Genomic DNA, 26,951 nt, shown 5'->3' with positions numbered 1-26,951 from the left:
CCGTGATCCACACACACACGTGTAGCACCTCCAGAACCAGGACACTGCTGGTGTTTACAGAGTGTAGCACCTCCAGACCCAGGACACTGCTGGTGTTTACATTTCCTCTGTAAAGATAGTGATGGTTTCAGGGTGGAGCTGGAGTGCTTCCCTGCAGCTGCTCTCCAGGCTTGAGCACTGAAGATCTTTGGTCATTCAGGCTAGAGGAGCTCGGTAGTCAGGGAAAAGATTTGAACTTCAGAAACAGAGGTTCTGCCCCACCAAAGCCTGGTCAAACTGCAGGGGTTCCTGCCTGGGACGGTCGTTATGGTGGAACAGCTGCATCCCATGGCCATTGCTTCAGTGCTGTGATGCTGCTACATTAAGCAAACCTTTTCCAGTTCCCTACCCAGGAATGACTACTCCAGTATAATTTCAAGGCAGAGCCTGCTTTAGTGGCTCCTTAGAGGCTGAAACGCAGAGGAGGGCCAGGAAGAACTAGACCTGGACACAATCCCAGAGTTCCGGCGTAACACCGAGGAAAATGCTGTGGATGCTCTTGGGGTGTCCGAGCAGATGGAACACACAAAAGGCCTTGTGGAGCTTGGCTTTGGGTCAGTCTTTCACTAATACCAAGGGCAAGGTCTGGCACAAGGTACTAACACAGGCCAGCCTCCTGATTTGCAAAGCCCATGCAAGTCTCTCTTCAAGCAGGGTGTGCAGGGCACTTCCAGTCTAGAGTGGGGCAAACAAATCTCCATTTGTGCATCCTTTGAGGGCAACTGCAGAAGACACAACCCAACTATTATGCCCTTCACCTTTCAACTTCACCCTCAGGTGACTAACAATTACCAGCTACCATTAATATTAAATGGGAGAGAAAGAAACACAATCCTCTCTCTGCTCGTCACATTCCACAATATCACGAACAATTTGTCATATTGGGAGGGGCAGAGGCAGGAGGAGCATTAATTATTGATACTCGGGAACAGATGGCTTTTCTTGTACTAGGGCAGTGAGATGTAAGAGGAGCCTGTGGGTGAGGATGTGAGGATTAGATGGGCAGACACATATCAGATAACCAGCCTTGAAGTGGAACAGGAACCTTCCTCCTAGAACCTGCTCTGACGGACTGCAAAGCTTTCATCAACAGCCCCGACTGAAGCAACAAATCCACTGACATCTGAACTAGTGAGGCTTCACCAGGACCTTTCAACGCTCCCTCACCTCCATACAGAACACCCTGGACACAATGACCGACAGTTTCCACACAGCAGAGCCCTGCCAACCCAGGCACTGAATGGTCTCTCTAGGAGAGACTGGTTGTATTTCACCTGTTCATCCCTATCTACTGCCCTGTGCGACAAGTTTATTCCGGAGACCACGAACAATGTCAAGAGTGACTCCCTCCTGTTGTCCACTGGCTTCTGCATCTCATGCAGGGTGCTGGCCTCCAGAATCAAAGATCCAAGTGGTCTGGACCAGCAACTTCTATCACCCAATTTTTTTGCCAACTTTTCCTGTTGATCCCTGTGAGGATCAAGAGCAAGAAGACTTCACTCTTGGCAGCTCCTGTGTGGGTGTCCTTGACGTCAGAGACACCTACCAGGTTATAAAACAGGCTTGGCACATGAACCGCTGTGAATGTCCCCATGTCCAAGAGTGGACCATGGGACTGGCATCCTTACCAGACAAAAGGAACAACTAGGCAAGAGCGATTCTCTACGAAAGGCAGCCGATTCACCAGAGTGGACACAAGGGGACTACAGAGACAAAAGATTTTCCTAAGAGTTTCGTGAACAGCTGCACCCACTGCAGGAGCCCGGCATCTACGTCTGTTTTCACTCTAGCGTAGTCACGTCTCTGCTGGAAGACTAAGGAACCGGCTGTACTGACTCAGACCTGGGTAGCCAAGGGTCACATCTCAGGCCCTGGTTACAACCAGATGCCCAGAGTCAGAACTGGGCAAGCTGATGTGATACCTCTTCTACTACTGCAAGAACCATATTCCTCAGCTATTTTCTGCTCAGGGATTTCACAAGCCAGACGTCACCTCTGTACACACTGACTCAATTCAGCTCTCCTCTCTGGAGGCACCCCTTAAATCCTGTAAATGGGCACTCACTCAATTCTGCTAGCCAGGACAGATTAAATCCATGGTTATTCCATTGGGCAAGGCAGACTTTCTTGCTACCTCCACAAGCCCAAAAGGTACCTCAGGACCACCATGACCAACCCCTTGGTAGACCAGAGACCTCCTCACAGTCTTTTCCAAAACTCAGTTTGTTCTCTTAGCCTCTGCTTAGAGGTTGTTCCAAAGCCTGAGTACTCTGATAATTAGAAATGGTTTTCTCGTTTCTTAAGCTGATTTCTAATTCCTCTCAGTCTGCCTAAGGTCATGCAGTCTGTAGCCTGTGAGAGTCCTAAGACACATACAATCTTGCGATTTGGAAAATCACAACTTCCCAGCTTCCCTCCTGGCCTGAATCAATGACAAAGTGCTTGAGGTGAACAAATGCTAAGTGCCAGGAGACAGTTACTGCCCACCACAATACAATAAGTGTTGTTTCCCTTTTTTAACTGCACCTCTTTTAACAACGTGGAGTAGGATGGAGAAATTTCCCCTACCGAGAAGCCAGTGAAGAGGGGGAAGCAATCTTAGAAAGACCTGGGCTACATCTGTGCTGGGACAGATTAGGCTCTACCAAAAAAAGCAGAAAACCTTCCAACTACCGAAGCTTTGACCAGAGACAAACTTTGCTCGAGTTTGGTACAGGAAGCAGACAGACCTGAAAGTGTGTCTTTATACTGTGGCATTATACGAACACAAAAGCATTTGTTCCTCTAAAAAAGCTGTTCATCTCGCTGTGACAGTACCAGCAGACGTTTCTAAGGTACTTCTGGCTTTGGAGAGCAGTCTCCACAGAGCTGCAATGTGTTTACACCAGCTACCTGCTGCCCAACAGTCAGCTGAGAGCTAACGCGCACAGCTAACCTCGCCTCCCCCATGTTTCACAGGGAGCAACTAGCAAAAGAACCCTACAGATCAGAGAGCAATGCAATGGATCACAAAGCTGGAGCAGGCCACATCTTTTCAACCCCAGAGCAGAATTGTTCCCTTTCACCCTGCTCAATATTTCTGTGGCTCTTTTTCCTGCTGCTCTGAGAAGAAAGAATCACGTTATATACACATTCCAGAGAACTTTTCCCAGCAGAAATAACCGTTTTTAACACACATCGCACTTGGGAGAATGTCTAGAATTTTATGGGCAAATGCCTGGGTGGGCCCATGTTTTGACCCATACAGGAAGGCTGGAAGTTGACATCACCATCCCAGTCAGGCTCGGGAGTCGGGGCAGTCGGGGGGCTCGGGAGGACGACGTGCTCGGCAGGAGCTCCCTACCTCTTTGATGGCAGACATCTTGATGTTCTCATAGTAGTGCAGCGGCGCATTGGGTGAACTCATGTCATAGCCAAACCCAGCTACCGCCACCTCATCACAGTTGTGCAGCGCCATGGTTATTGCTACGCTTCCCAAGGTGGGGATGTTCTGAGAGGAGAGAAAGCAGGAATGGAAGTCATTAGCAGGTTGCCATTTATATAATGAAAGATTTCCTCTTATTGTCTCTGCTCACAGGGGCGCTGCTGCTACTGAACAGAAAATCGGGAACAGGGCTATATCTGTACATCAGCTGCCCGATGCCAGCTTGCGGGGTCAACAGCCACCCAACTTGTTAAGAAAATCATATGTTAGCCAGCTTTCTGCAAAGCACCTAAAACAAGAGCAGCAGCTCTTGTTTGAGGTTCTATGACCAGACTCCCCAGGGGACTGTTGCACAGCAGAGGGATTAATGAAAGTGGTTGGACTCCCATAACTCTGCCATCCTGAGAACAGGGCAGCAGACAAGCTGAATCACAGTGGATATGTTGGTCTTCTGAAATTAAATCAGACATGAACACTAGATTTCAATTCTATGCACATTACTGGCTTCCAGCTAGGTGAGGGAGGAACACTTATCCCAAATGGGTCACCACACGGGAGCAGAAGTGAGGAACAGTACAAAGTGCTAATTTTACTGATGGCAAATGGAGTTTAAGGAAGCTGTTCAATAGCTCTGGGAAATGGGGAGATGAGGCAGAGCCCATCAGCAGTGTGCATAGAGACCCCTTTCTTTGCTCAGTGGCAGCTCCGCAGGCAAAGGGCGGTCTGGCCTGTGCCATAGCAGGGACTGTCCTCGACTGTCCTCTCCCACCTGCTGACTTGCCACTCACACCAAAGTCCAGCCTCAGCCCGTCCTGGTTCATCTGGCTACTGGCAAGGCCCCGCGACAGTGGTGCTGTATGGCCGCAACTCCTCTTGTACCTTCAGATGAACATGACTGCTGTGACAGATGGGTGTTCCCAGTGTAAAACCCTAGCTCATACACTTCTCTAGCTCCCCTTTAGCCGGGTGAATCCAGAGGTAGCTTTACCCCAGGGGCTAGGGAGAGGCTGAGAAACCCACCCACATATCTTATCCTTATTTGTAGAGCGTCTAAGACTGCCATATAAAAGCATCACGAATTCAGAGGACATGCTCAGCCAGCCACCAAGAGTGACAGCCTCTCAGCAGAGATGTAGAAACCAATTGCACGCTTACATTTTGCATTTAAAATGTTTTACTCTGAACTGGTAAGCAATGCTATTGCATTTTACCTCATGTTCGTAACAGACTGGGAACACAATGTTTTGAGTTTCTGCTTCTCATTCAAAGGAACCGGCTTTTGGCAGCACATTACCTTGCTCACTTCTGATTGCCTGACCAGTCCCACAACCAACATTTTCCAGCAATGAATCCACCCATATCCTAGCTGGGAGCACAACCCATGTGCTATGGACAACTACAGTGCAATGGAATTGTACTAATGCGAAGACAAACATGCAAAAACTGCTTATGGTCAAGTCAGTGAGATGTTAAGTTCAAACATTTGCAGTGCAACTATAACAGGGCACATCTGCAATGAAAAGACCTTACTACATCCTCCTGTGACAGCTCCAGAGGTTAGGAAAAACAGAAGAGTCATTTTGTTCTCACTGTTTAATATCAATTAATACCACAAACAATAATGTTTTTATTCTGGTTGCTTTAGTTAATTGTTAATTCACTGTTAGCCATAAGATATCAAGGATGAGTTTAAAAAAAATTGGAAAAAGTTTATTACGCAACCATAAGAAAATTTCCCCGAATTTCAAAATATGCAAAAACATCCTGTTTTCCCAGGCATGGCAGTTCAAATTCAGATATTCTCAGCTTTACGTTTTACATAGGAGATGACATTTGGATGTCACTGGAATTGCATCAGCTGGTAAGTGGACTTGCCACAAACCCCTTTCCCTCAACTGAACTGTAGTTACAGTGTCCAAAACACATTGAGTAAATGGTTATGTCCTTGAGAACGTGTCGCTGTTGGGAATATGATGGCGTTAACGCCACCCACACTTGCACTGGGCCCATTCCCACGGTACCGCTCCAGGGAGACTCAGGGTCTTCGCCTGGAGGGAATTTCACCGGCCAAGTTAACATTTAAGAGCTAACTTTCTAATGTGAGTCTTAAAAACCACAGAGAATTAATCACACTACCCAACCTTATGGGAAGACTGCCAAACCACCATAACTTTCTTTCAAGCATGTTCTTATTTCTGTCTGGAGAATAACAGTGAACTTGCCTTTGGTCACCAAATATCTGCTTGACTTTATGTGTAATACCTCCACCGGTCTTTATGGAAAAATAGGAGATAATTTCCTCATCTGTTTCTGTTCTTCAGTAGTTCCTGACATGCCAGTACCTCAGTACTGCCTGCCTCTCTCTCAAAAATTATTAAAATACCAAAGACTTCCTAATATCTCAGATTGTGGTAGATATATTTGCTTTTGCCCCTACAACTATCAGAAATTCATATGGTGTCCTTAGCAAAATAGTTTTGCATTGCCCCAAAATCACATTCAGAAACTGGTAATCTGATGGCAGTTTTTAATTAAATTATGCCTTGTGTTAGCACCATTTGATACTATGGCAGCTACAGCCTAGTGCGTGCGTCCCTCTTGAACACAGAGATCTGCAACCATTCACACTTTCAGTGCTGAGATGCAGCCTCATGTCCCATTGCTGCAGGACCACCTAGAAAATACTCTAAAAAAGTATTATCCCTGCTATTCACTGAGGGCAGTAACTCTTAGGGTCGCATGGGGATGCTTGCAGAGTAAACACCCTTAGTAAACAGCGTGGATAACAGCACCTGCTAGAGAAGAACATGAATACAAACTGTGTGTGTGCACTCACATGCATCTGGATCAAATACAGATAACTGGGCATTCGCTCCAAACTGCTTTTGCGAGAGAAGCAGCAGACATCCTACAGATTAAACAGTAACTGGAGAATTAGAGAGGCTTGATAAGAAAGGAGCCAGCTTGAACGGAAGTATAAAAGAATCCTGACTGCCAGTTAACTACATGTCATTAGTAAGTCAATATGGTGCTTTAGTCCTGATTTGGTTTAAACTATAGAAACTGAGCAGTTTTCTCCTGTGACAGCCTGCTGACCTTCTGCTTCTCCTTCCCTCTGCTGAAAATGAAGCACTGCCTCGCATCCAGCTTGCGGCACGGCCAAGAGGAGGCCCTGTAGGATGCAGGGATGTGTCCCGGGCTGTGCCACAGAGGAGCCAGCTCAGCAGTGTCATTAGGGAACAGAAGTGTTCCCCAGGTCCAGGGCAAAGGGTTCTCTCCTCTCAGCAGAGAAGTGGCAAATGAGTGGGGACATGTATCAGAGAGAAGAAATGGTTATAATTATTCTTTGGCTGCATCTACACAGCTTCCAAGCTGTCCCGACTGTTCACAGGCATATAAATTAGTTTTGCTGCTAAGCTCTCATCCAGACCTAATGAACCGCGTACCAACTTCGAGGCAAATTGTGGGACAAGTGGCCCCAAAAGAAGTCAGGCATCACAGACATGGATGGGCCCAATCTGGCTGGCTATGTCCTGCACAATGCGTCAGGGCTATCTCAGCACACACACCCTCGTGCCGTGCCCCAAAGACATACCAAAGCAACCACCACACCTTTTGCACTGAGTTACGAAAATAGAACTCTCTCAAACAACTGAGGAGGCCTCCTGTTATTTCAGGCCATTGTTAGGAAAAAAAGCCAAAATCCCAACAGGAATAATAATCTTGGTTTGGAATAGCTCAAAGCCTATCTTCCTGCTCATACAGCCCTCTGTGTGCCTGGGTATTCCTGTACCACCAAGCAATGCTTCTTTCAACCAAATGATTGAAGAACGGCAGCCCAATGATGGCCAGCACCTAGGCAAACTTCCCGGGATGCTGCCCAGCTGCACTGAGCCTGGCCAGGGCAGGTTAGACCATGGCATGGCCATCCTCAGGGGGATGCTGATGGGGGCTGCCTGGGCTGGCCATGATGAGTTTCTGATTTGAACTGGTGCCTACCAATTGGGGAGATTGTGAATGACAAGACCCCAGAGAGCACTGACTGTCCTCTCCTCCTGACAGTTCCCTGCCAAAAGCATTGAACTTGGCCTTGCAAGCTCTGTACCTGCTGCTGTGTCTCACAGGTGTCTGTCCCAGTGGGTACCAGGTTCAACATCCCTTCTCCAGCTCTGGTAAACAACTGCAACAGCAACCTCCCTGGATAGCGTGGTCAACGTAAACTGACAGTCCACATCTCCAAGCCCAGCCTGGTTGGCTGAGCCCAAACATCTGGAAAATGTGAAGCTCCTATCTAATACAATGCCCCCCGGGGACCAGCCCTTCCCCTGTTCCCGTTTGAGAGAACACAGCAGACTGACAGACGTGCCAGAGGTGACACCAAAAGGCTGTCTGACAAACAGAAGCAGCAAACAGTGGTGAGCAACATGTCACCACAGCAGTGCTGAGCAAAGTCTGCCTGCGCTTTGGGGTCGTGGCTCCTCCCAGGGACCCACTGGCACATTCTTCCATGGGTGAGGAGAGCACGTGCACGTGGATCCTGGGTGAGAAAAGCACAAAGACAAGAGAGGCAAAGATCTCTGTCTTGTGCTGCATCAGGGATCACTGCAAACTCTGTGTGGCACAAACACAGCCAGCCTGCGCCACCAGGTCAGGCGACCAGAAACGCCTTTAGCAGTACAGACAGATGACAGGTTCTCCTAACTGCTCCTGCACTATTCTCTGCTGCAAGGTGAAGGATAAAAGGCATTGCTCAAGACACTGCTGCTTCATCTTCCATTGGTCCCCCTGAAGAGGCTTTAAAGACTGACTTCTATCCACAGAAGAAAGAAGCCAGACAGCAGAAATGAACACCAGCCCACCTCTGGACTTAATGGAGGCTGAGCATCACCTCATGGACTTGTGCTGGAGATCCCGTGCTGGTGACCGAACCGGTGGACCGTAACTGCTTTTTGCTTGGTGCATGTGAAAAGCTCTTGCTGCTTTTCATTCCATGCCCGGGTCATTCCTGTGTCACTGCCTGCTGGACTAGAAGGAAATGACTGCTGTAAATCTGTTTTTAGAAATATTTGACTCCCTTAATATGTTAAATGAGTTCCAGTTATTTATGGGATTTTACTTAGCTCAGGGTAAGGCATATTGGATTGTCCAGAATATTCCAATTGTTAAAAAGGGTAAGCATGGCTAAACTGCCTACAAACAATAATACACCTAGATATTGAAATTGATTTGACTACTATATTAACTTATTTGAGGGAAAACCTGAAAAATTGCTTACCTGGGAAAAATTGCTACCTCAGTTTTATCAGTTATAGACCTGATCACCTAATAGCAATTGAGTTTTCAAAACAAAAGAAGCACAGAACGAAACTGTAAAATCAACCAAATGATATATACACAGTCACTGCATTTTCTTTTTGTTCATTTATGTTTGCATAGGAACAGCCCCAAGCCAAATTTGCTTCCCTTAGCTGGCCAGTTTGGAAATATGGCATAAAAAGCAATTTAGCCTCACTTATTGTGAGCAGAGAAGTGCCTGGTATTCTGCAGAGTGGTTCCCATTACAGGAGCTTAAAACCCGCAGTGCTGCTCCCACAGCCACCTCCATCCATGCACAGAACCACCTGCGCTTCAGAAGACAAAGCAGAGCATCCCCAACACCTTTTCTTCACCTCCCCTACTTATCCCTTGCTGTAAGCAAGAAAGAGCCTCCAGAACTGGTGGTCTGCAGCTGAGCAAAAGGGAAGGGCAAGGGGCCTGTTGCTGGTCTAGCAGGTTTCTGTTCTGCCTTTAACTGCTGAGCTCCTATATGACTCAGCCCAAATCAAATATCTTTGACCATATCTCACTTGATGCCCAAGCTCTGATTCACCGTTTGCCATGGCGCAGATTCCTGTGCAATGCATGTTCTTAAGGACTTAATGATTTAACAGAGGAGAAGCAAGGGCATTAATTCACTATGTGCTAGCTCTTCTGTGGTATATGCTTCACCCCATGCTAAATGGGAATTCATGACATACACTTTCATTGAATAGCAAACTCCCTTTGGTTTGCATCTATCATGTGCAGAAGCACACGGTTAGGCATTTACCAAGAAGTGGGTGGTGTGCATTTACCTGCTACTCTAGAATGGCTTGTCTGAGCGTCCATTCCCCCGCAGCCCATGGACCGATCACACCGCAGTGGTAATGGACTGAACAGTCCAGCCCATGGAGCAGATGCGCTGTCTTGCAAACCCAAAGCTTACATTTAACTGACTGCAGCTGCAGTGACCCTTTACGTGTCCCTCTACCTGCCTTAGAAGATGCCATCAGAGTGAAAAAAAAGGAGAAGCATGCATCTGGAAGGATGGGGTGGTGACTGCTCTGCTCCTGCCATCTCCCACCTCTCTTCTGCTCCATAAAGACCCAACAGGTCCCAAGACATGGCCTTCACACAGCGACAGTCCCACAAGAACAGCCCGAGAGAGGAAGCTTGCTGGCACCAAGGCCAATACTAATGAGAGGAAGCGTCGTCATGACCAGCCAGGGGAGCTGAAAAGCTGCCTGAGGAGCAAAGGGTCATGACTGGCACCTCCAGACAGGTTGCTTGCTCACAGGCAAAACCACACAACAAGTAAGACATACTAATGCGCCAGCATCAGAGGTTAATCCCTGAGTGGATGTGGGCTGTCAGCACTCTGCAGAGGTGCTAATCCATGGCCAGGTGCCTGATAAGACTGCCTGGACATGGTGCCTCCTTCACCAAGTTGGTGCTGAGTCTGGGTGGAGTCCAGACAATGCTTTATCTCTTTAGTAAGGAGTCTATAGATTCAGCCATTTCCAGTACACAAACAAACCAAAGGCTTACGGTTCTGGGCAGCAAAGCTTAATCTCATAAAAAGTTAAATCATAAGCAGTTCCATAGATGCACAGAACCAGCAGAGAGAGAGAAACAAACACCACAGTCCACACTGGAGTCCTCAGAGTCCTCATAATTTGTGCCATCTGAAATGTTCTTCTGGCCACCTCACACCATGCTCAGGGTTCCCCGAGGAGCCAAAAGCCCCTGCTCCAATGGTTCTGAGCACTACTGAGTGGATAGGACTATTCACTACACAGCAAAAAGCACCATGGCAATAACCATCCCTGGTGTTGTACTTGCAAGAGGCAATGACACCTCTGAACTGATGTTCATGCTTGTCCCCCAGTAACCTGTCTGCACTGTAAGGTAGGTTATTGCATGCCTGAACTGCCAGCTGCAATACCAGTGAGGTCTGGTTTCAAGCCCAAAAGACCTGTATGCACAGACCTTCCACATAAACATAAATCACACACACACACACCTTTGCCTGGTGAGACAGCCAAGCCTGCACCCACTCTTTGAGAGGATTCTTTAACCAAAGAGAGGATCTTTACTAGCTCGTTTCTTTAGTGATAAAACCATCTTCATGCGTTAACATGGAATTTTCCCCAGACATTGCTAGGATCCTGAACTAAAATTTGTCTCTATCACCGGTTTATCCCAAGAAGAGAGAAGTTCACGTTTACTAGGGAACAGCTCTCCCTCTTCTTAAATCTCCGGTAAATGGGCTGAGGAAACTCCTGGAAAGCTTTACTGGCCACACAGAGAAGTCACTGTTCATTATGTGTGACGAGTTTTGCTCCTTGCTCAGACTTTCAGCTACTAATGCCACAAGCACAATCAAAATGCACATCTGAGTTGTACCCCCTGCTATCCACCAGAATCATCTGGCCCAAATTATGTTATCAAAGCAGAGGATGTTACTACATTTACCCTTTATTGAATCCTGGGAAAAACGCTTTGAGATCAGCCCCAAACTATTTCACTAGCTTTCCTCAACGTTGCTGAAAAAGCTCCCAAATTACAAAGTTAATTGGCAGCACATTGTTACCATATGTGGTGTGCAAGAGAACCACTGAAGTTTATTTAGGCACCAGAACCAAAGAAGACTGGAATATTACTGCTCTTTATGAGGATTTTGTGTTGGCCTTGATTACTAAGGCATCCACAGCCTTGATCCTCCTGTGTGTAGCCTGCCCACCATACCCATCTGCCCCCATCCCACTTCCCCAGGAGAAACCCTGGACACATCCTGCTCACTGTGCTTTTGCTTACTAGACCTCAGCATTTTCCTTTTCCATGTTCATACGCTTCTTTCCTGAGTAAAGCTTTCCAGGCTGTCTCTCATCTCTAAAGCACGACCCCGAACCCGACCAGCTATGTTCTGTGGTGGCTGGGTCACGCTGTCTCTTGTGGAGTAATTCTCCTTGCTCGAGCTGCCTCACTCATCTCGCTGGATCTCTCTCAAATCTTGAATGAGAGCTGGATTCTTCATCTACAGGCACTGATTGCCACTCCTCCCATTTAATGTCTCAGTGAAAAAAAGGTCTGTATCAAATACGTATCACCAGGATCCTGCTCAAGCTCTTATTTCCTCTTTACACCGGCAGCAGTAGCTTCTGTTGAAGCATTTACACTGATGCACCGGCATTCTCTGAAGCGTGAAGCCCCAGCAGCTCCACAACAGCAGTCCGTAGTTGATGTCTGCAGTAAAATTTGTACCCGCAAGCTAGAAATACTCTCTATTTTTAAACTCTGACAGAACCACTATGTTAGAGCTTACACAGCCAGCACGGGGTTCACTAACATCCTGGCCCCACAGATGCACCTGCAGAGCTCCTGTTGCCCCATCTGAAGAAATAAACTACAATTTACACAATCTAGCAGGGGTCATGGGCAAAGATTGCTTGCCTTAAAGTTCCATAAACTATTCTTAAACGCTCGAATGGACTTTCATGAAGTGAAACATCAGGTTTCAATTAAGATGCCTTCATTTCCCAATCTGATGTGTGTTAAACAACCTATCAAAACCTCATAAACTTCAGTTCACAGCATTTTCATTTCCGGATTCTCCCTTCTCCTCTCAGTTTAAGTAATATCTTGTGTATTAAAATAACGTGTTTAAAAATAAAAACCAATCTGGAGAAAATAAAGGCAGAAGTTTGATGATTTCTGTCCTTTACTGGGGCAGCAGTCCTGATTTTCTGGAAGACAAATCAAGACCGCATCATTCTAAGAATAAGTTCTGGAGAATGCAGAGATGTGAACTAAGTTACTTACTAGCTGACAGGAATATTTGGGATAAGATATCTCCAGTGCACAAAGCAAAAATCTAGCACTTCCAGAACCCCATGACAGCTTCTATACATACATACGCAGCAATGCATTTCACAGAAGACCCATTCTATGTGGCTCAATCTGTCTGCACATCTTGCACACCGCATTTTAAGATGTGAATTTTCTGTCCCCAGGCACCCACCCATCTGACCTGCACAAAACAAATGTCTCCAATATCTTTGAAGACTTCACGATATAATTAGAACATGGAAAACGAGGCACTAATCTGTGCAGTCCAAAACGGTGCTTCGAAGTGGCACATCTTATGTACTGATAACAATGGAAGGACGGTGCTGGGGCAGTGCAAGCAGACCTTGCACAGCAAAAGTGCTTCTCTCTGGGTTTGTCAGCTGTGCTAATGTGCCCAAAAATGTCACGTGTGGTCTTTATCAACAACTATATCACATGTGTACATGAGTAATTTACCCACCCAAGTAATACTTTCTCTAATGACTGATGTATTAGGTAGAGCAAATATAAATAGGTTCTGAGGACAGCGTTGCAGTGAGTAATCCAGAAAAACCAAGTCACCACCTACTCTACACGAACACTCCAAAAAGCTGCATTGGGGGTGACAAATACTAGAATAACCATGAAAGTATTTTGTTAATGACAATGACCTAAAACTGTGTTCAACATTGTTTTCTTTTGTAAGCTTTTACATCTAAAACTTGCCACTGTGAGATCAGAATTTCTTACCAAAGGCCTCATAAACCAAATCTTTACCCTATTTTACTACAAGCCTGGGACACAGGATGAGACATGCGATATCAGTAATTTTAGGCTGCAGTTTCCACAGGGACAGTTAACTGTAAAACAGTAGCATGACCCTTAGGGAGACCCACACCACTTCCAGATGTGCTGAGGGTGCAGAGAGCAGGGTTCCTTCTTCCTTTTGGGAAGGAACTCCCTCCACCCACACAAACAAGTGACCTTCTGGCAGGCTGTGGGTGACACAAAACCACCCAGGTCATGCTGGGAGCCTCAGAGCTGCCTCCAGAAAAGCAGCTCGAGTACCAGCAAGGATGGATCTTGCCTTGGCCTTACGGTGGCTGAGTGGTGCCACCATGAAAGAGCCAAAGTCCCTTCCCTTCAGTGTCCAACAGCAGAAGCCTAAAGGAAAAGGAAGAATAGCGTAAGCCTGCTCTGCTGCTTGGTGTCTCCTCCTTCCCCTTGGCTTTTCTTGTTCCACTTTATACCTACCCCTCTGCCCATCAGGCCGTTGTTGAAAGGCAGTCCGATGAAGCTGAAAGCCGCCTCCTGGATGAAGTAGGGATTCAGGATACGTATCTCACGAGGTTCCCTTGGGACGCGGGTTGCCACTGACTTCCAAAAACCATCAGAGGCACTCTGGTAACAAAAAAAGGCAAGATAAAACAATAAATACAATTGTATACAAAAGACAGCAGTTTGCTATTATTATTATTAATAACATACAAGCCCAAACATACTGGCAGCAGCTCCCACTGTCCCTGCTCGCCACCACAAGGTACTAGTACAAGGTTGTAGGGGGAGGGTATGTCCTGGAGAGCGGACAGCAGCATGTTCAGATGCAGCTGAGTTAGTCTGGATAAAGAGTGTGAGGAAGACAGAGAGGCCTGGGCTTCAGCATGGATGACCCCTCCCTGGTGCCATCTCTCCACTCTTATTAACACTTCAGCTAGTTTGGTTAATGGTTTAAGCTGTCCAGCACAAGCTGTGCTCACTCCCACCTGCTTCCAAGGGGATGTACCCTTGGGTAGCAAATGCTTTTAAGAACATTCAAAGAGCTAAAAATGACCACACAGCTCTACTTTCAGTGTGAGCTACATGCTTCTCACTTTATCCTAGATTCATTCCCTTTTTTTAGGTTTTATGTGAATTAAGCCAAAAGCTTATAAAGGTGACATCTTGTCTTGTGAAGGGCCATACATATTCATGGTACACAGGAAAAAAACATCTAAGTATGTCTTTTATGTCTTCCCAATAAATTGTTTTTTTAATAAAAGTCTTTACCCTGCAGAGATGGGAGAACACTGGCCTTAAACACCACTGCCCTGTTAGACATCGCTGCCCAGCCACATCACTCGATATCATTGCTTCTGCTGGTCCAGATGTTAGTGGGTATAGTACATACTGCCCCAAAATAACTGGAGGCTACTTGTTCACAGGACTTGCAGAACAATTACGTTCTAACATTTCACTTCTGTTTGGGTTAAAAATTCAGAGCAAGGCACATGGAGGATGGCAGGAATTTAAATCTGCTAAGCAAGAGTTTTGGCAGGGTAGCCTGATTTAATACCTCCTTCTCACAGCAGTGAAACATCTTCCCTGTAATCTCTGTGACCATCAACAGAGGCAGACGATACACTCTACATAAACCGCATGTGCTTTGGAAGTCATTATTTACACCAGTTTTGGGTTGCTTGCTGCTTAACAGTGACTTCACAGTTGCTTTCAAAGCCCTGCGGAAAATGTTGATGATCCCCTACAAAATCCTCGGGAGCCTCCCCTGCCCAGTAGTGATTATCCCTGTAATTATTGATGGTAATTCTGCCGCAGCCTCTGCCTGCTGCGTTTCACTCTCCTCGCACTGCGCGTGGCTCCTGTCAACTCTGTGGTGCTAAACACCTTCTCGAGGCTTCTCTATGGAACAAATCCACGGTTGTCTTTAGCTGCTGAATTTCAGACCCTGAAGAATGAAACTGGTCGATGGCTCTTGCCTTACGAAAGGCATTAACACAGAAAACTCGATGAGGATGCATGTTATTATCCAAACCAACAGACTAAGATAAATATCACTGCTGTCCTGTTTTGATCCCACGTTCCCCCTCAAAGCTGCCCAAACATAATACACTTTTGCTGACCAGCGCAAGGATCCTGTAATTTTGCATTTTGACAAGAACAAAGTGCTCTCAGGACCCTAAATGAAAAAAACATCCTAATTAACACTCATGTTCTTTCATCATACTGAATTAGAAAGAATCCTTGGTGTCAAAGCAGTGTAACACTTTCCATTATAATATGATGTTTTCAGACATGGAGTCATCCCACCATTAAAAAAAATTAGAAAAAGATATCAACTTTACAAACGTTAATAAAGTCCAAAATCCATTTGACCAAGGGATTTAAGGGATTTGGTATGTCAGCTGAGTTTTGTCTCCTTGCGAAAATTCATTAAAAACTGGATAAATATGAAACCTTTGGAATTTCCTAAAGGCACATGTAAAGCAGAGGTCTTTCACTTCCAGGGAAGCAGGGGGAAAAAGTTAAATGAAAATAAAAATCACAGATTCCATTTGCATTAAGCACGCTCCAGGTCTCACAGAAATGAGTAGGATAAACAAAAATCTTCAACAGCTACTCATTCAGTGAAACCATCTTATCATGGGTTTAAGCAGGCACACCCTGGAAAAATAGTGTGTGACCCCGAAACTAAAATAAATTCAGAAGTTGAATTATGGTTTCACATGCATCTCTGAATATGGCATTGCCTAAATTTTGCAAACAATTCACACCAAAGGTCTGCAAGATATTTAGAGTGGACAAAAGCCGCCTTTTGTTTGGACTCACACTCCATAAGAGATTCTACTGAAGTTCTGGGATTTAAGTGGCTTTTACATCACACACAAAATATTAGAGAGGAAAAAAATAGAAAGGTTATAAACACTTCAAGACTTTTATTCTTTGCAGTTGCTTGAGCTGTTCAGAAAGATAATCACGCGTATCACAGTCGCGCATTTCCCAGTGCTCTGTGAACTGGTAGGACCATACCTGGGCTCCTCTTGTCCAGTTCAATGCCAGTGCATCCTATCCATAGCTGAGAGCATAGCTTGTCCACTTTGGTCCCTTCAGTGTGTCTGTTTGTCCTTTCACTCACCGAGGTGATTTCCCTGACCGCTCTCCTCACCTGTCACACAGCTCTGAAATCGCTCTGGTGTTTCCCTTCTGTCTCATTTCCATGTGCTCCACGTTCTCCTCCGTAACTTTTCTGTGCGGTTCCCCTTAGATTACCACTGAGGGTAATCTCCCATTTTGGTATGTTTTTCCTCTGTAGTTTCTAAAACAATTCTAGGGAGAACTGTTCTCCCTAGAGACATTCTCAGCCTCGTGGTTTGAGCTACATCTCGAGCCTCGTGGTTTTGTTCTGCAGCTCCAAAGCAGAGCAGCATCACAACCGCCAGCGCCGGGGGGCTGCTCCCCTGCTGCAGCCCGCGGGGACCCCGGCATGTGAGCGCAGCCCCTCCGAGGCTCCGCGCTACTGCTGCTGCTCGGCTGCCACCGCGCCTGGTGCGGTGCTGGGTCTGATTGGAGACAGATGCTCGGTGACGCTTCCAAAGCAATGACTTCCCGTCGGGGAACTCTGTCCGTGTTTAGGCTGGGAGGAGCAGCAAGCACCAGGAGGGAAATCAGGCTTCTCCTGCGAGATCTGGGAGCTTAGACTCTCAGTTTGAGATTGGGGGCATCCCCTCCACTACTGTGACCAAGCCTGCAGTGCGTAAGGATCAACCTCTGAGGACGCAATACCTCCGTTCCTGATTATCTTAATGATAGCAAGTCAGAAAGCAAGTCTGAAAACTGCCTAGGTGATGTTCCTACAGTACCTCATCACCTCCTGGCATCCAGGTGGAAACCATACGGTCCAGGATGGAAATTGTGTTTCCTCATGTTAAGGTCTCACAGTTATTATTTGTTGGCATTACTGTGCACATGGAGCCACAGTCACAGATCAGTGTTCATGGTGCTAAGAGCTGCCAAAAAAGCTTATAGCATAAGCATAAAGATAAAAACCATACAGAGAGAGGCAGACAGGAAAACACAACTGAAGAGCAAGTCTCTGGGGGCCATGGCATTTTTAAGCAATCTTGGATTGCTTTCAAAATTGTATAATTGTAAAGGACATCGTGAAAGGCTTTAGAGAAGACTATTTAAAAAGTAGAAAGAATTTAAAAGGGCCAGGGCTTTCAAGCCAGTTTCTTGTACAGCTCTCAGCCAGGGAGAGAGGCAGAAACAGCCCTTGTAGAAACACCACTCCAAGAATAAAGGGGCACAGACGTGACCGACCACAAATGGCAGGTTACGAGGAAGGGATAAAAACCGGCAGGGCTCACCTAATAGCTACAGGGAGAAGCCAATCCAGCTATAATCCCTCATTCCATCCATTTACAGAATACTGAAGGGTAATAAGGACAGCTGGCTGTAAACTATTTTTGTCTCCATTCAGTTTTCCATCTCCTGTTCTCAGATTTACCAAGGAGATTCACAATATACACTAAAATGAAATGTGGAAACTCGAAGTCTTAGCCAAGAAGCACACCTCAGCAGAAGATACAAACAGCTAGAAGGCGACTGAGTCCCCCAGAATAACATTTCTAAAATACTAAGCAAAATGAGCGGTAATGCTGCTGCATCCTGATGACACGGATGCTGCTTCTCAGTACCTCTGTGATACTACTGGATTTAGCAGTACACGCAGCATTGCTCTGGAAGACTTGTAAATCTGATGGGAAGGGAGATTGCAAAGGTCAGCTATGCACAACACAAAGTCAAATAAAGTCTGTGTGTGCAATACTCTGATGCAGAGCAGCAAGAAGGACGAAAAAATGGAGAGGGAACTTGAGCTAAATGGAGATTATTGCTCTTTCAAACTCTGATAACACCAGAAATGGAGAGAAAGAAGGGCATGAGGGAAAGAAAACGCCAGGGGATGACATACTAGTCACAAGATCTCACCATGCCTGGGAGCACACAGTTCACTGGGATCTCTGCCCCCACCTAGGCTGGAATGTGGTTTATTCTATATCCGTCATCCACAAGCACTCACTGTCACACAAACACGGGGTGCAGCAGGACTGCTGCAATCCATCTGTAGAAGCTTTCGAAAGGTTCCTGCTCAGGCATAACTGGATTAGATGTGGAAGGTGTGCTTCCACTGGAAAAGAAGCACCTTATCAGCCAATGCTGCATTTCTCAGAGGTCAAGTAGACATGGAGAAAATGCTCTTCTACAAGCGGTAATATAAATTAAGTTGCATCATTTGCACCGATTATCAAAGCAACAGGGAATTTTTAGCAACAAGAACAGACGTGCTGAGGGCCTGCAGTCTCGGCTGATGGTCAACTGCCAGACTCACTAGTCCACACTTCAAATATATTTACCTACCCTCCTCAAAGTGGAGAACCCCTCACCGCCCTCTGTACATGGCTTCAATGGCCAGCACTTGTTCTGAATTGCCCTATCTTCAGTTTCTGGAGTCTAGAAACGCTCTAGAGCCTTTTGTTCCACTCTTATCTGCCCCACTGAACAGCTCTCACTCTGCCTGACGCAGGAACACTGCAGATTGTGCTCAACCTTTCCCTCACCTTCTCCTTGTCCCACTGCCAAAAGAGATGCAGCTCTTGGACTATCTAACAATATGATACTTCTTATATTTTCTCATTTTTGTTTATTGTCTCCAAATACCCTCTCACTGACCAACTCTAAAATCAAACGGTTGCAATTTCCCAGGCCATTCCCCTGTCTCCATCCCCATTCCTCATCTCCCAACAGTCTCACAGCACCCAAGAGAACTCCTGACAGGTTGTAAACCCACCAGATTTAGCTTTTATAACATTTCTCAGCATGAAACTCAAATACACTTTCTACACAGTGTTTTCAGCAGCAAAGAGCAGCAAAGCATGATGGAGACAAAAGCACCTACAACACACATTACTACTAGAGGTTTGTTTGGTTTTTTAAAGCAAAATCTAAATACTGTTCTTCATTGGGAGCGCTGAGCCGCTACATAGGCTAGAGATTAGTTTCTTTGGGCTTGATAACCAGGTTGAAAACCACAAGAGAATGGAAACTTAATTTTGAGTAGTGGTTGTAGAGTTTAAACTTTGTGCCAGGCACGTAAACCACATGGCACATGGAGCGTTTCTAGACTCCAGAAACTGAAGATAGGACAATTCAGAACAAGTGCTGACCATTGGAGCCATGTACAGAGGGTGGTGAGGGGTCCTCCACTTTGAGGAGGGTAGGTAAATATATTTGAAGTGTGAACTAGTGGGTCTGGCAGTTGACTATCAGCCGAGACTGCAGGCCCTCAGCACACACACCGGGCTGGACGCTGTCCCATCTGACACGAGGGTGCTGTTGGTGTGTTACGCAGCGGTTTGCTAAAACACAGCAGCGTGCCGTTAGTAAGAAACTTCTACCATTTACCTGCAAGCATATATTATGAATAAGCAGAAGAGCATATACAAATGGGCCTACTGCATTTTGAAATTCATTTGACCTACTACAGGCAATCTAAATGTGGGCAGATGTCACCTCCTGTGTTGCTGGTCTAATACCAGCTGTTGTCTTCCGATTCACAGCACTAGGTAGCATGAGGCCAAGACCAGCTCTAAAGAGTCAGGAGAGTGAATTTATTTTTACATTATGATGTAAACGAAAAGGAATTCCTTTGTTTTTAATGTATTTCTAGAGTTTTACCCATTTAACTGAGAGCAGAATACGGTTTGCAGTTGTAAGATAACAAAACACTGTTGAAAGAGATTGTCCTGTGAAGAAAATGGAATTTGGACCATGTCAGACGAGCTGCAGAGAAAAACTAAAGATTACTCTGATGAATACTGTGTTTCACAAGTCAAAGCGTAAATGATAGCTCACATACAGTGTGTCAGAAGATGTGTTTGTACTGCGAGCAAAAAGGGTGATGGATACACTGTACTACAGACTCCTTTGTTCAAAATGTAAACTGGACTTTGAGCCAAAATTTGAAGCAATTTTCCTGTTTTGAAATATCTTAGGGAAGACGGAAGTTTTTAGTAAAAGGATTTAGATAATTTATGTCTGTGTTGCGGTTTTTTTTGTCTGTGAATAAAAATAATTCCTCAATGAAAAAATATCTGAAGTAGCACAGTTTCAGAAAAATCCCAGAGCAGAACAGGCCCTATAATATCAGCAGGATTTACAGGGTATTTTATTCCCATAGGGGACCAGCCCCTTTATTTTGCTATTGTTTTTATGACATTGTTTATGAAATGTCATACTCATATAACATCTATTAAAAGAACACCGTGGTTGAAAGGCCAAATCTACATGTTAGTAAGTGCGTGAAGCAGTACCGCCCTGCAGCTCCAGCTCAGGATTTCTGTTGTGAACAGTGACTTTCTAATTTTCCCACAAGATTTTTCTTATACGTATCTACGTGCTTTACCAACAGTGCTTTCATATTTAGAGCATCTCTGCAATATTTGGCATGTATTACACCAGTTTACAAAGGACAAAACAAAGATGAATGCTCACAGTTTCCATTGCATCTTCTATACTTCAGACACCTTAAACGGAATTCTCAGAACATTTGCTAAGCTCACAGTTCAACTCCATTCACTGCTGCTGCCAAACACCCAACTCTCCTGCATTTCCACCCACAAGACATAAACTGTGTTTGGGAAATTCTGATCTAACTTGCCCAGCATCACATTAGTCAGTTAAAGGCCAAACCACCTCCTCAAGAGGAATCCTCAGTGTCTGTGACCAGGAGACCATTCTTTCTCCTCTCCTTTCCTCTCTCCTACCCACATCATCATCTACAGCTTCTGATACTACTCATACAAAGGCTGAATGTCTTGCACTACAGAAATGAGTCTAAATCTCAGTCTTCCCTCTCCACTAGGTAGGCAGCTGTGTTCTAAAAGAGCCAAGATGTAATTAAGGATAACATCTGCAGAGGAGAACTGAATTCATGTTGAAAACGCAATGTTATTTTTTTGCTTTCATAACTTCTGGCAGCTTGATTTTTACAACCGTGAAGCTCTTTAAAAAGTCTGAAAGGATAACTTAATATGTTAAAAAAAAAGCATCCACTCAAGAAGTCTGTCAAATAGAGCAATTAAACCCAGGGCACCTCGAAGTGCAACTACAAGCTCCAGTAAGCTATTGTATTCTAGATCAGCCATGGAAGGAAGGAAAAATGCACCCTTATAGGGCTCCTGAACTATTTACACCCAGCGGGCAGGAGAAAAGGGGGGTCCTGCGAGTCCAGGTTCCCTGTTCCCAGTCTGTGCCCCAGTCTCTTGGTGGAAAAGCCACTGAAAGGTAAATCCTGTTTTATTCCTACATCCCTGGAGATGCTCCGTCCCAGCTGACCACACGGGGAAGGGCACTGGGCCAGGGCAGGGGGGCTGGTAGGACAGACCCTGCACTTGGGACAACAGGAGCGAGCAGAGCCAGGGGGTTTCACAGGAGAGCCACAGCCTCACCATTCCCAGGAGCTGCCCTGAGGACCTGCAGGATCTCAGCAAAACAGAGTGGGAGACTATTATTTCTTTTAAACAGGCATAAAACTGTCAATTTTCAGTAGCCTCATCCTAAGAGACAGCTAAGTTATTTTAGCTGAACTTTCCAGCTGCGCCAAACACATGGCATGGAAAATATCAGCTCAAAGGTGACGGTGTAATAAAATGATAGAATATTTTCCCAGTTGCTTGTAACAGAAAACATGTGATCCCAACTCCAAGCACAGCTACCTGCTCCACTTACAACAGTATGTCTGAATGAAAAAAAACAATGAAAAAAGCTTTCTTTACCGGCTTCGGTGACAAAGCATGAGGGTATCCCAGGGCATCCGAGGACACCCATCAACAAAGTCTTTTTTTAGGGAGCTGAACTGGTTCATGAGTTTGAATACAAACAACGTCTCGTTAAACAGCACATATTTAGACTAAACTCTTGGCACATTACAACAAAAAAAGCTAAAGGATCACTACAGCAAGAATTATGGCCTAGAAACCCTCATCGTTTTCTGAAGTTATCTCAAAGTGAGCCTCTAGGGAAATTTTTACATTGTTTTTACAGCAAGAGTACACAGAAAATCTGTCTTCTCCTATTTTGGCATCTTTGCTGAAACGAGAAGCCAAATAATTTGTATGGTTACTGAGTGTTCATATAGAATATATACAAATTATTCAGCTTCCTTAAGGAGGAGAAAGTAGGTCAAAATATCAAGAGGCTGGGAAGATGTCTCCTGCCCTACTTTATTTTCTAGACTTGCCTTAATAATAGGTGTTTTACAAAAGATGAGTTTTGAAGTAAGACTATTTAATATTCTTAAAATACAAGAATTTAAATAAACTGTAATCCAAAATGAGCATTTACATCTAAGAGTTTTTTCCAAATAGTCAAAGTGCTGATTGTCTAGTCCAGGCTCAGTATTTTCTGCACTTGTCAGTTGTGGGCAAAGTTCATTTCACAGCAAATGGCCAAAACACAACTGATGGACCAGCTGAGATAAACTGAGTAGAACTACCAAAAGCTTTGTGCACCCAATAGCGTGGCCATTTTCCTTCAATTTTATGTCTCTGATCAAACAAACAAAACCTAACACTTTTACAAACCTAGCCATAACTAAGAAGAGAAGAAACACCCCTTAGGCACATCCCATAAATTCACAACTATAAAAAACTACCAAAAAAACAGTGAGGCCTTCCCAGAATCTCTCTCTTGCTTATTAGCTTCACAGGGCTTGGTTTATTTTCATTTCTGTTGTCAGACAAGCGTTCACGTTAAATAACTGCGAGTGCTAAGGTAGGAGGGAACCTGGAGAGGAAGGAGGTCAGGGATTCGTGCCCTGCGCACACAGGAGCATCCTCCTCTTCTGTAGAAAGCAGCTCCTGTTTTTGGGATGAATCAGACGCACCACACACAGCCGGAGCAAAGGGGGAGAGATACATTTAGGAAGGTAACAGCACATGGGGAGTTTAGTTAACTCAGTGTTTATTATAGCAAATTGGAGATATAGGTCAAGCCCCTGTCCTGGAGCCATCAGTGCTTCGAGGCAGAGAAAATGTTACAAATTGCTCAGACAGCACTAACTATGCAAGAAATCCATGGAGCACGCCAAGGAACACATGTGTTTCAGGCATAAATCGTCCAATCTATTCCTTTCTGAATTAACATCTGTCATCATGACACCATTCAAAATGACTGAAGACTGGATCATATTAACAACCACACATCTTGGATAAATATTTACTGTTCAGACTTTTTCTTTTTTTCAGTTTAAAGAAAAAACAAATGCAGATAGCAAAATTCCTGGAGCTGTGAAAGGGGAGTCTTTTTTCAGCCATTGATGGAAAGCATGTGACTTTATTTACAAAATCAAATCAGTGTTTTCCACACCTCTGTGAGTCTTCACACTGCACACAGGTGGACTCACAGGATCCTGTGGTGTTGTAATACCTTCTGATGGGAAATTCTGGGGAATTGTGTGATGCTGGAGGTTGTTCACCTCAGACTCCATGAAGCTTCTCCCTCGGGATGCAGAAGGAGGTCTGGCTAATTGTGCCCCAGGAAGAGAACATTTTGCTGTGACCCTTGCAGACAACTGGGTGAAGCAAATAACTCACTGTCATGAAAAGCCGTCAAGGGTATTACTGGATTGCTGTCCTGCTCCTCAGAGCGAATAAACGGGTCATAGAGAGTGCGGACAGGAGTTCCCAGAGTCACAGAACAGGATGGTCAGAAGGAAACCCAAGAGTGCAGCCCCATCCTGGGTAATCACAGAATCACAGAATGTCAGAGATTGGAAGGGACCTGGAAAGCTCATCCAGTGCAATCCCCCCATGGAGCAGGAACACCCAGATGAGGTTACACAGGAAGGTGTCCAGGCGGGTTGGAATGTCTGCAGAGAAGGAGACTCCACAACCCCCCTGGGCAGCCTGGGCCAGGCTCTGCCACCCTCACTGGGAAGAAGTTTCTTCTCAAATTTATATGGAACCTCTTGTGTTCCAGTTTGAACCCATTACCCCTTGTCCTACCATTGGTTGTCACCAAGAAGAGCCTGGCTCCATCCTCCTGACACTCACCCTTTATATATCTGTAAACATTAATGAGGTCACCCCTCACACGGGAGATGCCCTTCAGCATCTTTGTTGCCCTGCGCTGGACTCTCTCCAGCAGTTCCCTGTCCTGATGGAACTGAGGGGCCACAACTGGACACAATATTCCAGGTGTGGTCTCCTCAGGGCAGAGCAGAGGGGCAGGAGAACCTCTCTGACCTACTGACCACCCCCTTCTAACCCACCCCAGGTACCATTGGCCTTCCTGGCCACAAGGGCCCAGTGCTGGCTCATGGTCACTCTGCTGTCCCCAGGACCCCCAGGCCCCTTTCCCCTACACTGCTCTCCAACAGGTTGTTCCCCAACTTATACTGGAACCTGGGGTTGTTCCTACCCAGATGCATGACCCTACACTTTCCTTTGTTATAATCTCAGGAAACAGAATTTTCCCAGATACTGGGTTAAGTCTGTATTTCAGAAAACGGTGTCAGTAGCTTCGGCTCCCAGCCACCACATTCTGCTATTTCTTATCAGCATGGCTCAAAAGGCCAAGAGAGATCCTGCCGGCATCCTGCTGGGTGTCCTGCAGAGCAGGGAGCAGCGCTCCCTCCATCAGCAACTTCTCCTTCCAGCCCTGCGCTCTCACACTGCTTGAGCGGAACTTTACCAAGATTTCCAGTCTTGGTTTTAAGTCTTCAAGAGCAAATTCATCAAGCCTACAGGGCAGATGTAGCAAAAATAATTATACTGATATAAATGCACTGCCTTTTTTGGTCGTTTGCCTAGCTTCAGATATACGTCTTCCTACTAAATTAAAAAAGTCTTCTGAGATTAAATGTTCCCTCTAGGTGCATAGAGACTACAAGTCAATCTCCCCAAAATCTCATGCATAAGCTAAATAAATTGAACTCAAATCTCTTAGACTAAGGGACGCTTTGCAGACTTCAAATGATTCCTGTAGTTCTTTACTGAAGTGTTACCACAGAACATCTTTATTCCACTAATGCTTGCATGAATAGCTGATACCCTCTGGGCAATGTCTCAGTTTCACTGTTGAAGATGTCCTCTGACTTCCTCCATGTGCTGGATCCACAAAGCGCTGCTCCAGTACAGAGGAACATCTGCTGCACATGTGGGCAGTGCAATATCCTCAGCAGGCACGGGCTGCACTGGTGGCACAGCCATGCACATTGGATGGAAGAACCACCCACGTGCCCGCATGGGAGGCCAGGTGGAGACGATGCCGTGCGAGCTCAGCTCTTATCTGTTCATTTGGTCAACCACGTGCCCAATCACATTCGTATGGGCTAGTGAACAAGCATGTCTTGGCCAGCATGCAACCACCAGGCAGTAGTCACGGATCAAAGGGAGGATGGAGCATACTGGGTATTTAGGAGATGGGGCAAATCTGAGAGTACTGAGGGAGGCATAAGGGAGCAGGACATAAATCCACAAGCAACAGGGCAATTTCATTACTTCTGCTGTTCACAGAATTGTGTGTTTCATTAAGAACGGCATCAGATTTGGAATAAATTTCTTTACATTGCCTCAGATATTCCAAGTCTATCTTTGATCAGTGTAGCTGACCAGTACAACCTGAGTTTACAAGCACTATGCCCTTGACGTGCACCTACCAGGACTTGCGTAATACTGATGTCTGAAGTCTGCCAGTGCCTACCAAAGAGGGCGAGTGCAACATGAGCACCCTCCCCATGGTTTTCGAGACAGCTGCACTAGCTCTTCACTTGGCCCTCACTCACGCTGGCTTTTTATTGAAGAGATGTGGAAGAACTACAACCCTTTAAATTATCTCTCTTTTTTGACTTCGATTGAGTCATGGATGAAGAAAGAAGGAGTGATCAAATATCTAGGAAAGGGCAGCACCTGTCAGCTGGATGGCAGCAGACATCAGAAGATATTAGAAGATGACAATTCTAGGAACAAATTGTCTCAGGATAAAGCAAGACGGTGAGGTAATGCGAGAAAAGATACCCTGCTAAGGCAATTATTCAGTCTCTTCAGGGGGCAAATTCTGCTTGGATCTCTTAATTTAATAATGATGTGAAGGAAAAGGAACTAAAGAAGAATACAAATCTGACCAGAGTTCTCCAGTTTTCACGTTACAATGAGGATTACTGAGCCAGAAACGAAGATGATGCTGTCTTGGCAGATGTGAGATAAAGGTTCTTTAAGGACTACTGAAGCCTAGCATGAGTAAATGCTTCTCATCTTTTACTAGGCGGTATAGTGCAAGGAAAACTGGAGTTAGGTATTAGCAAGCAAAGCAAGGGACAAAAAAAGAACAAACCCCATGCATGGTGAGGGAATTACTGGAAGGGCAGGCATGCCAATGTAGTTTTATTTGAATTTTAAGGAGAATCTGTTTAAAATTGGGGTAATCAATGATGGTATTCCTACAAAAATAGATACATCACAAACATTTGATAGCTGGATTTTTTTTCATCCAGAAAAGAGTGGGTATTTTTTTTCTCCATCTGCCCCAG

At 45.4% G+C, this 26,951-nt stretch overlaps 1 protein-coding gene across 1 annotated transcript in view; it reads right to left on the bottom strand.

Annotated features, from left to right (window-relative positions):
* The window catches only part of ST3GAL3 (ST3 beta-galactoside alpha-2,3-sialyltransferase 3), a gene marked incomplete at its 3' end in the record, with an annotated part of 185,172 nt that overhangs the window by 10,191 nt on the left and 148,030 nt on the right, over positions 1-26,951 (bottom strand). The window contains exons 10-11 of the mRNA XM_080348404.1: positions 13,844-13,990; positions 3,383-3,529 (exon numbers count right to left, since the gene is read on the bottom strand). Coding sequence (XP_080204530.1) covers positions 3,383-3,529; positions 13,844-13,990 — 294 coding nt within the window. The remainder of the gene's footprint in view (positions 1-3,382; positions 3,530-13,843; positions 13,991-26,951) is intronic.

Source organism: Nesoenas mayeri (assembly GCF_963082525.1).
Source record: "Nesoenas mayeri genome assembly, chromosome: 8".
NCBI classification, from domain to species: domain Eukaryota; kingdom Metazoa; phylum Chordata; class Aves; order Columbiformes; family Columbidae; genus Nesoenas; species Nesoenas mayeri.
This window is presented reverse-complemented; position numbering and strand designations above follow the sequence as displayed.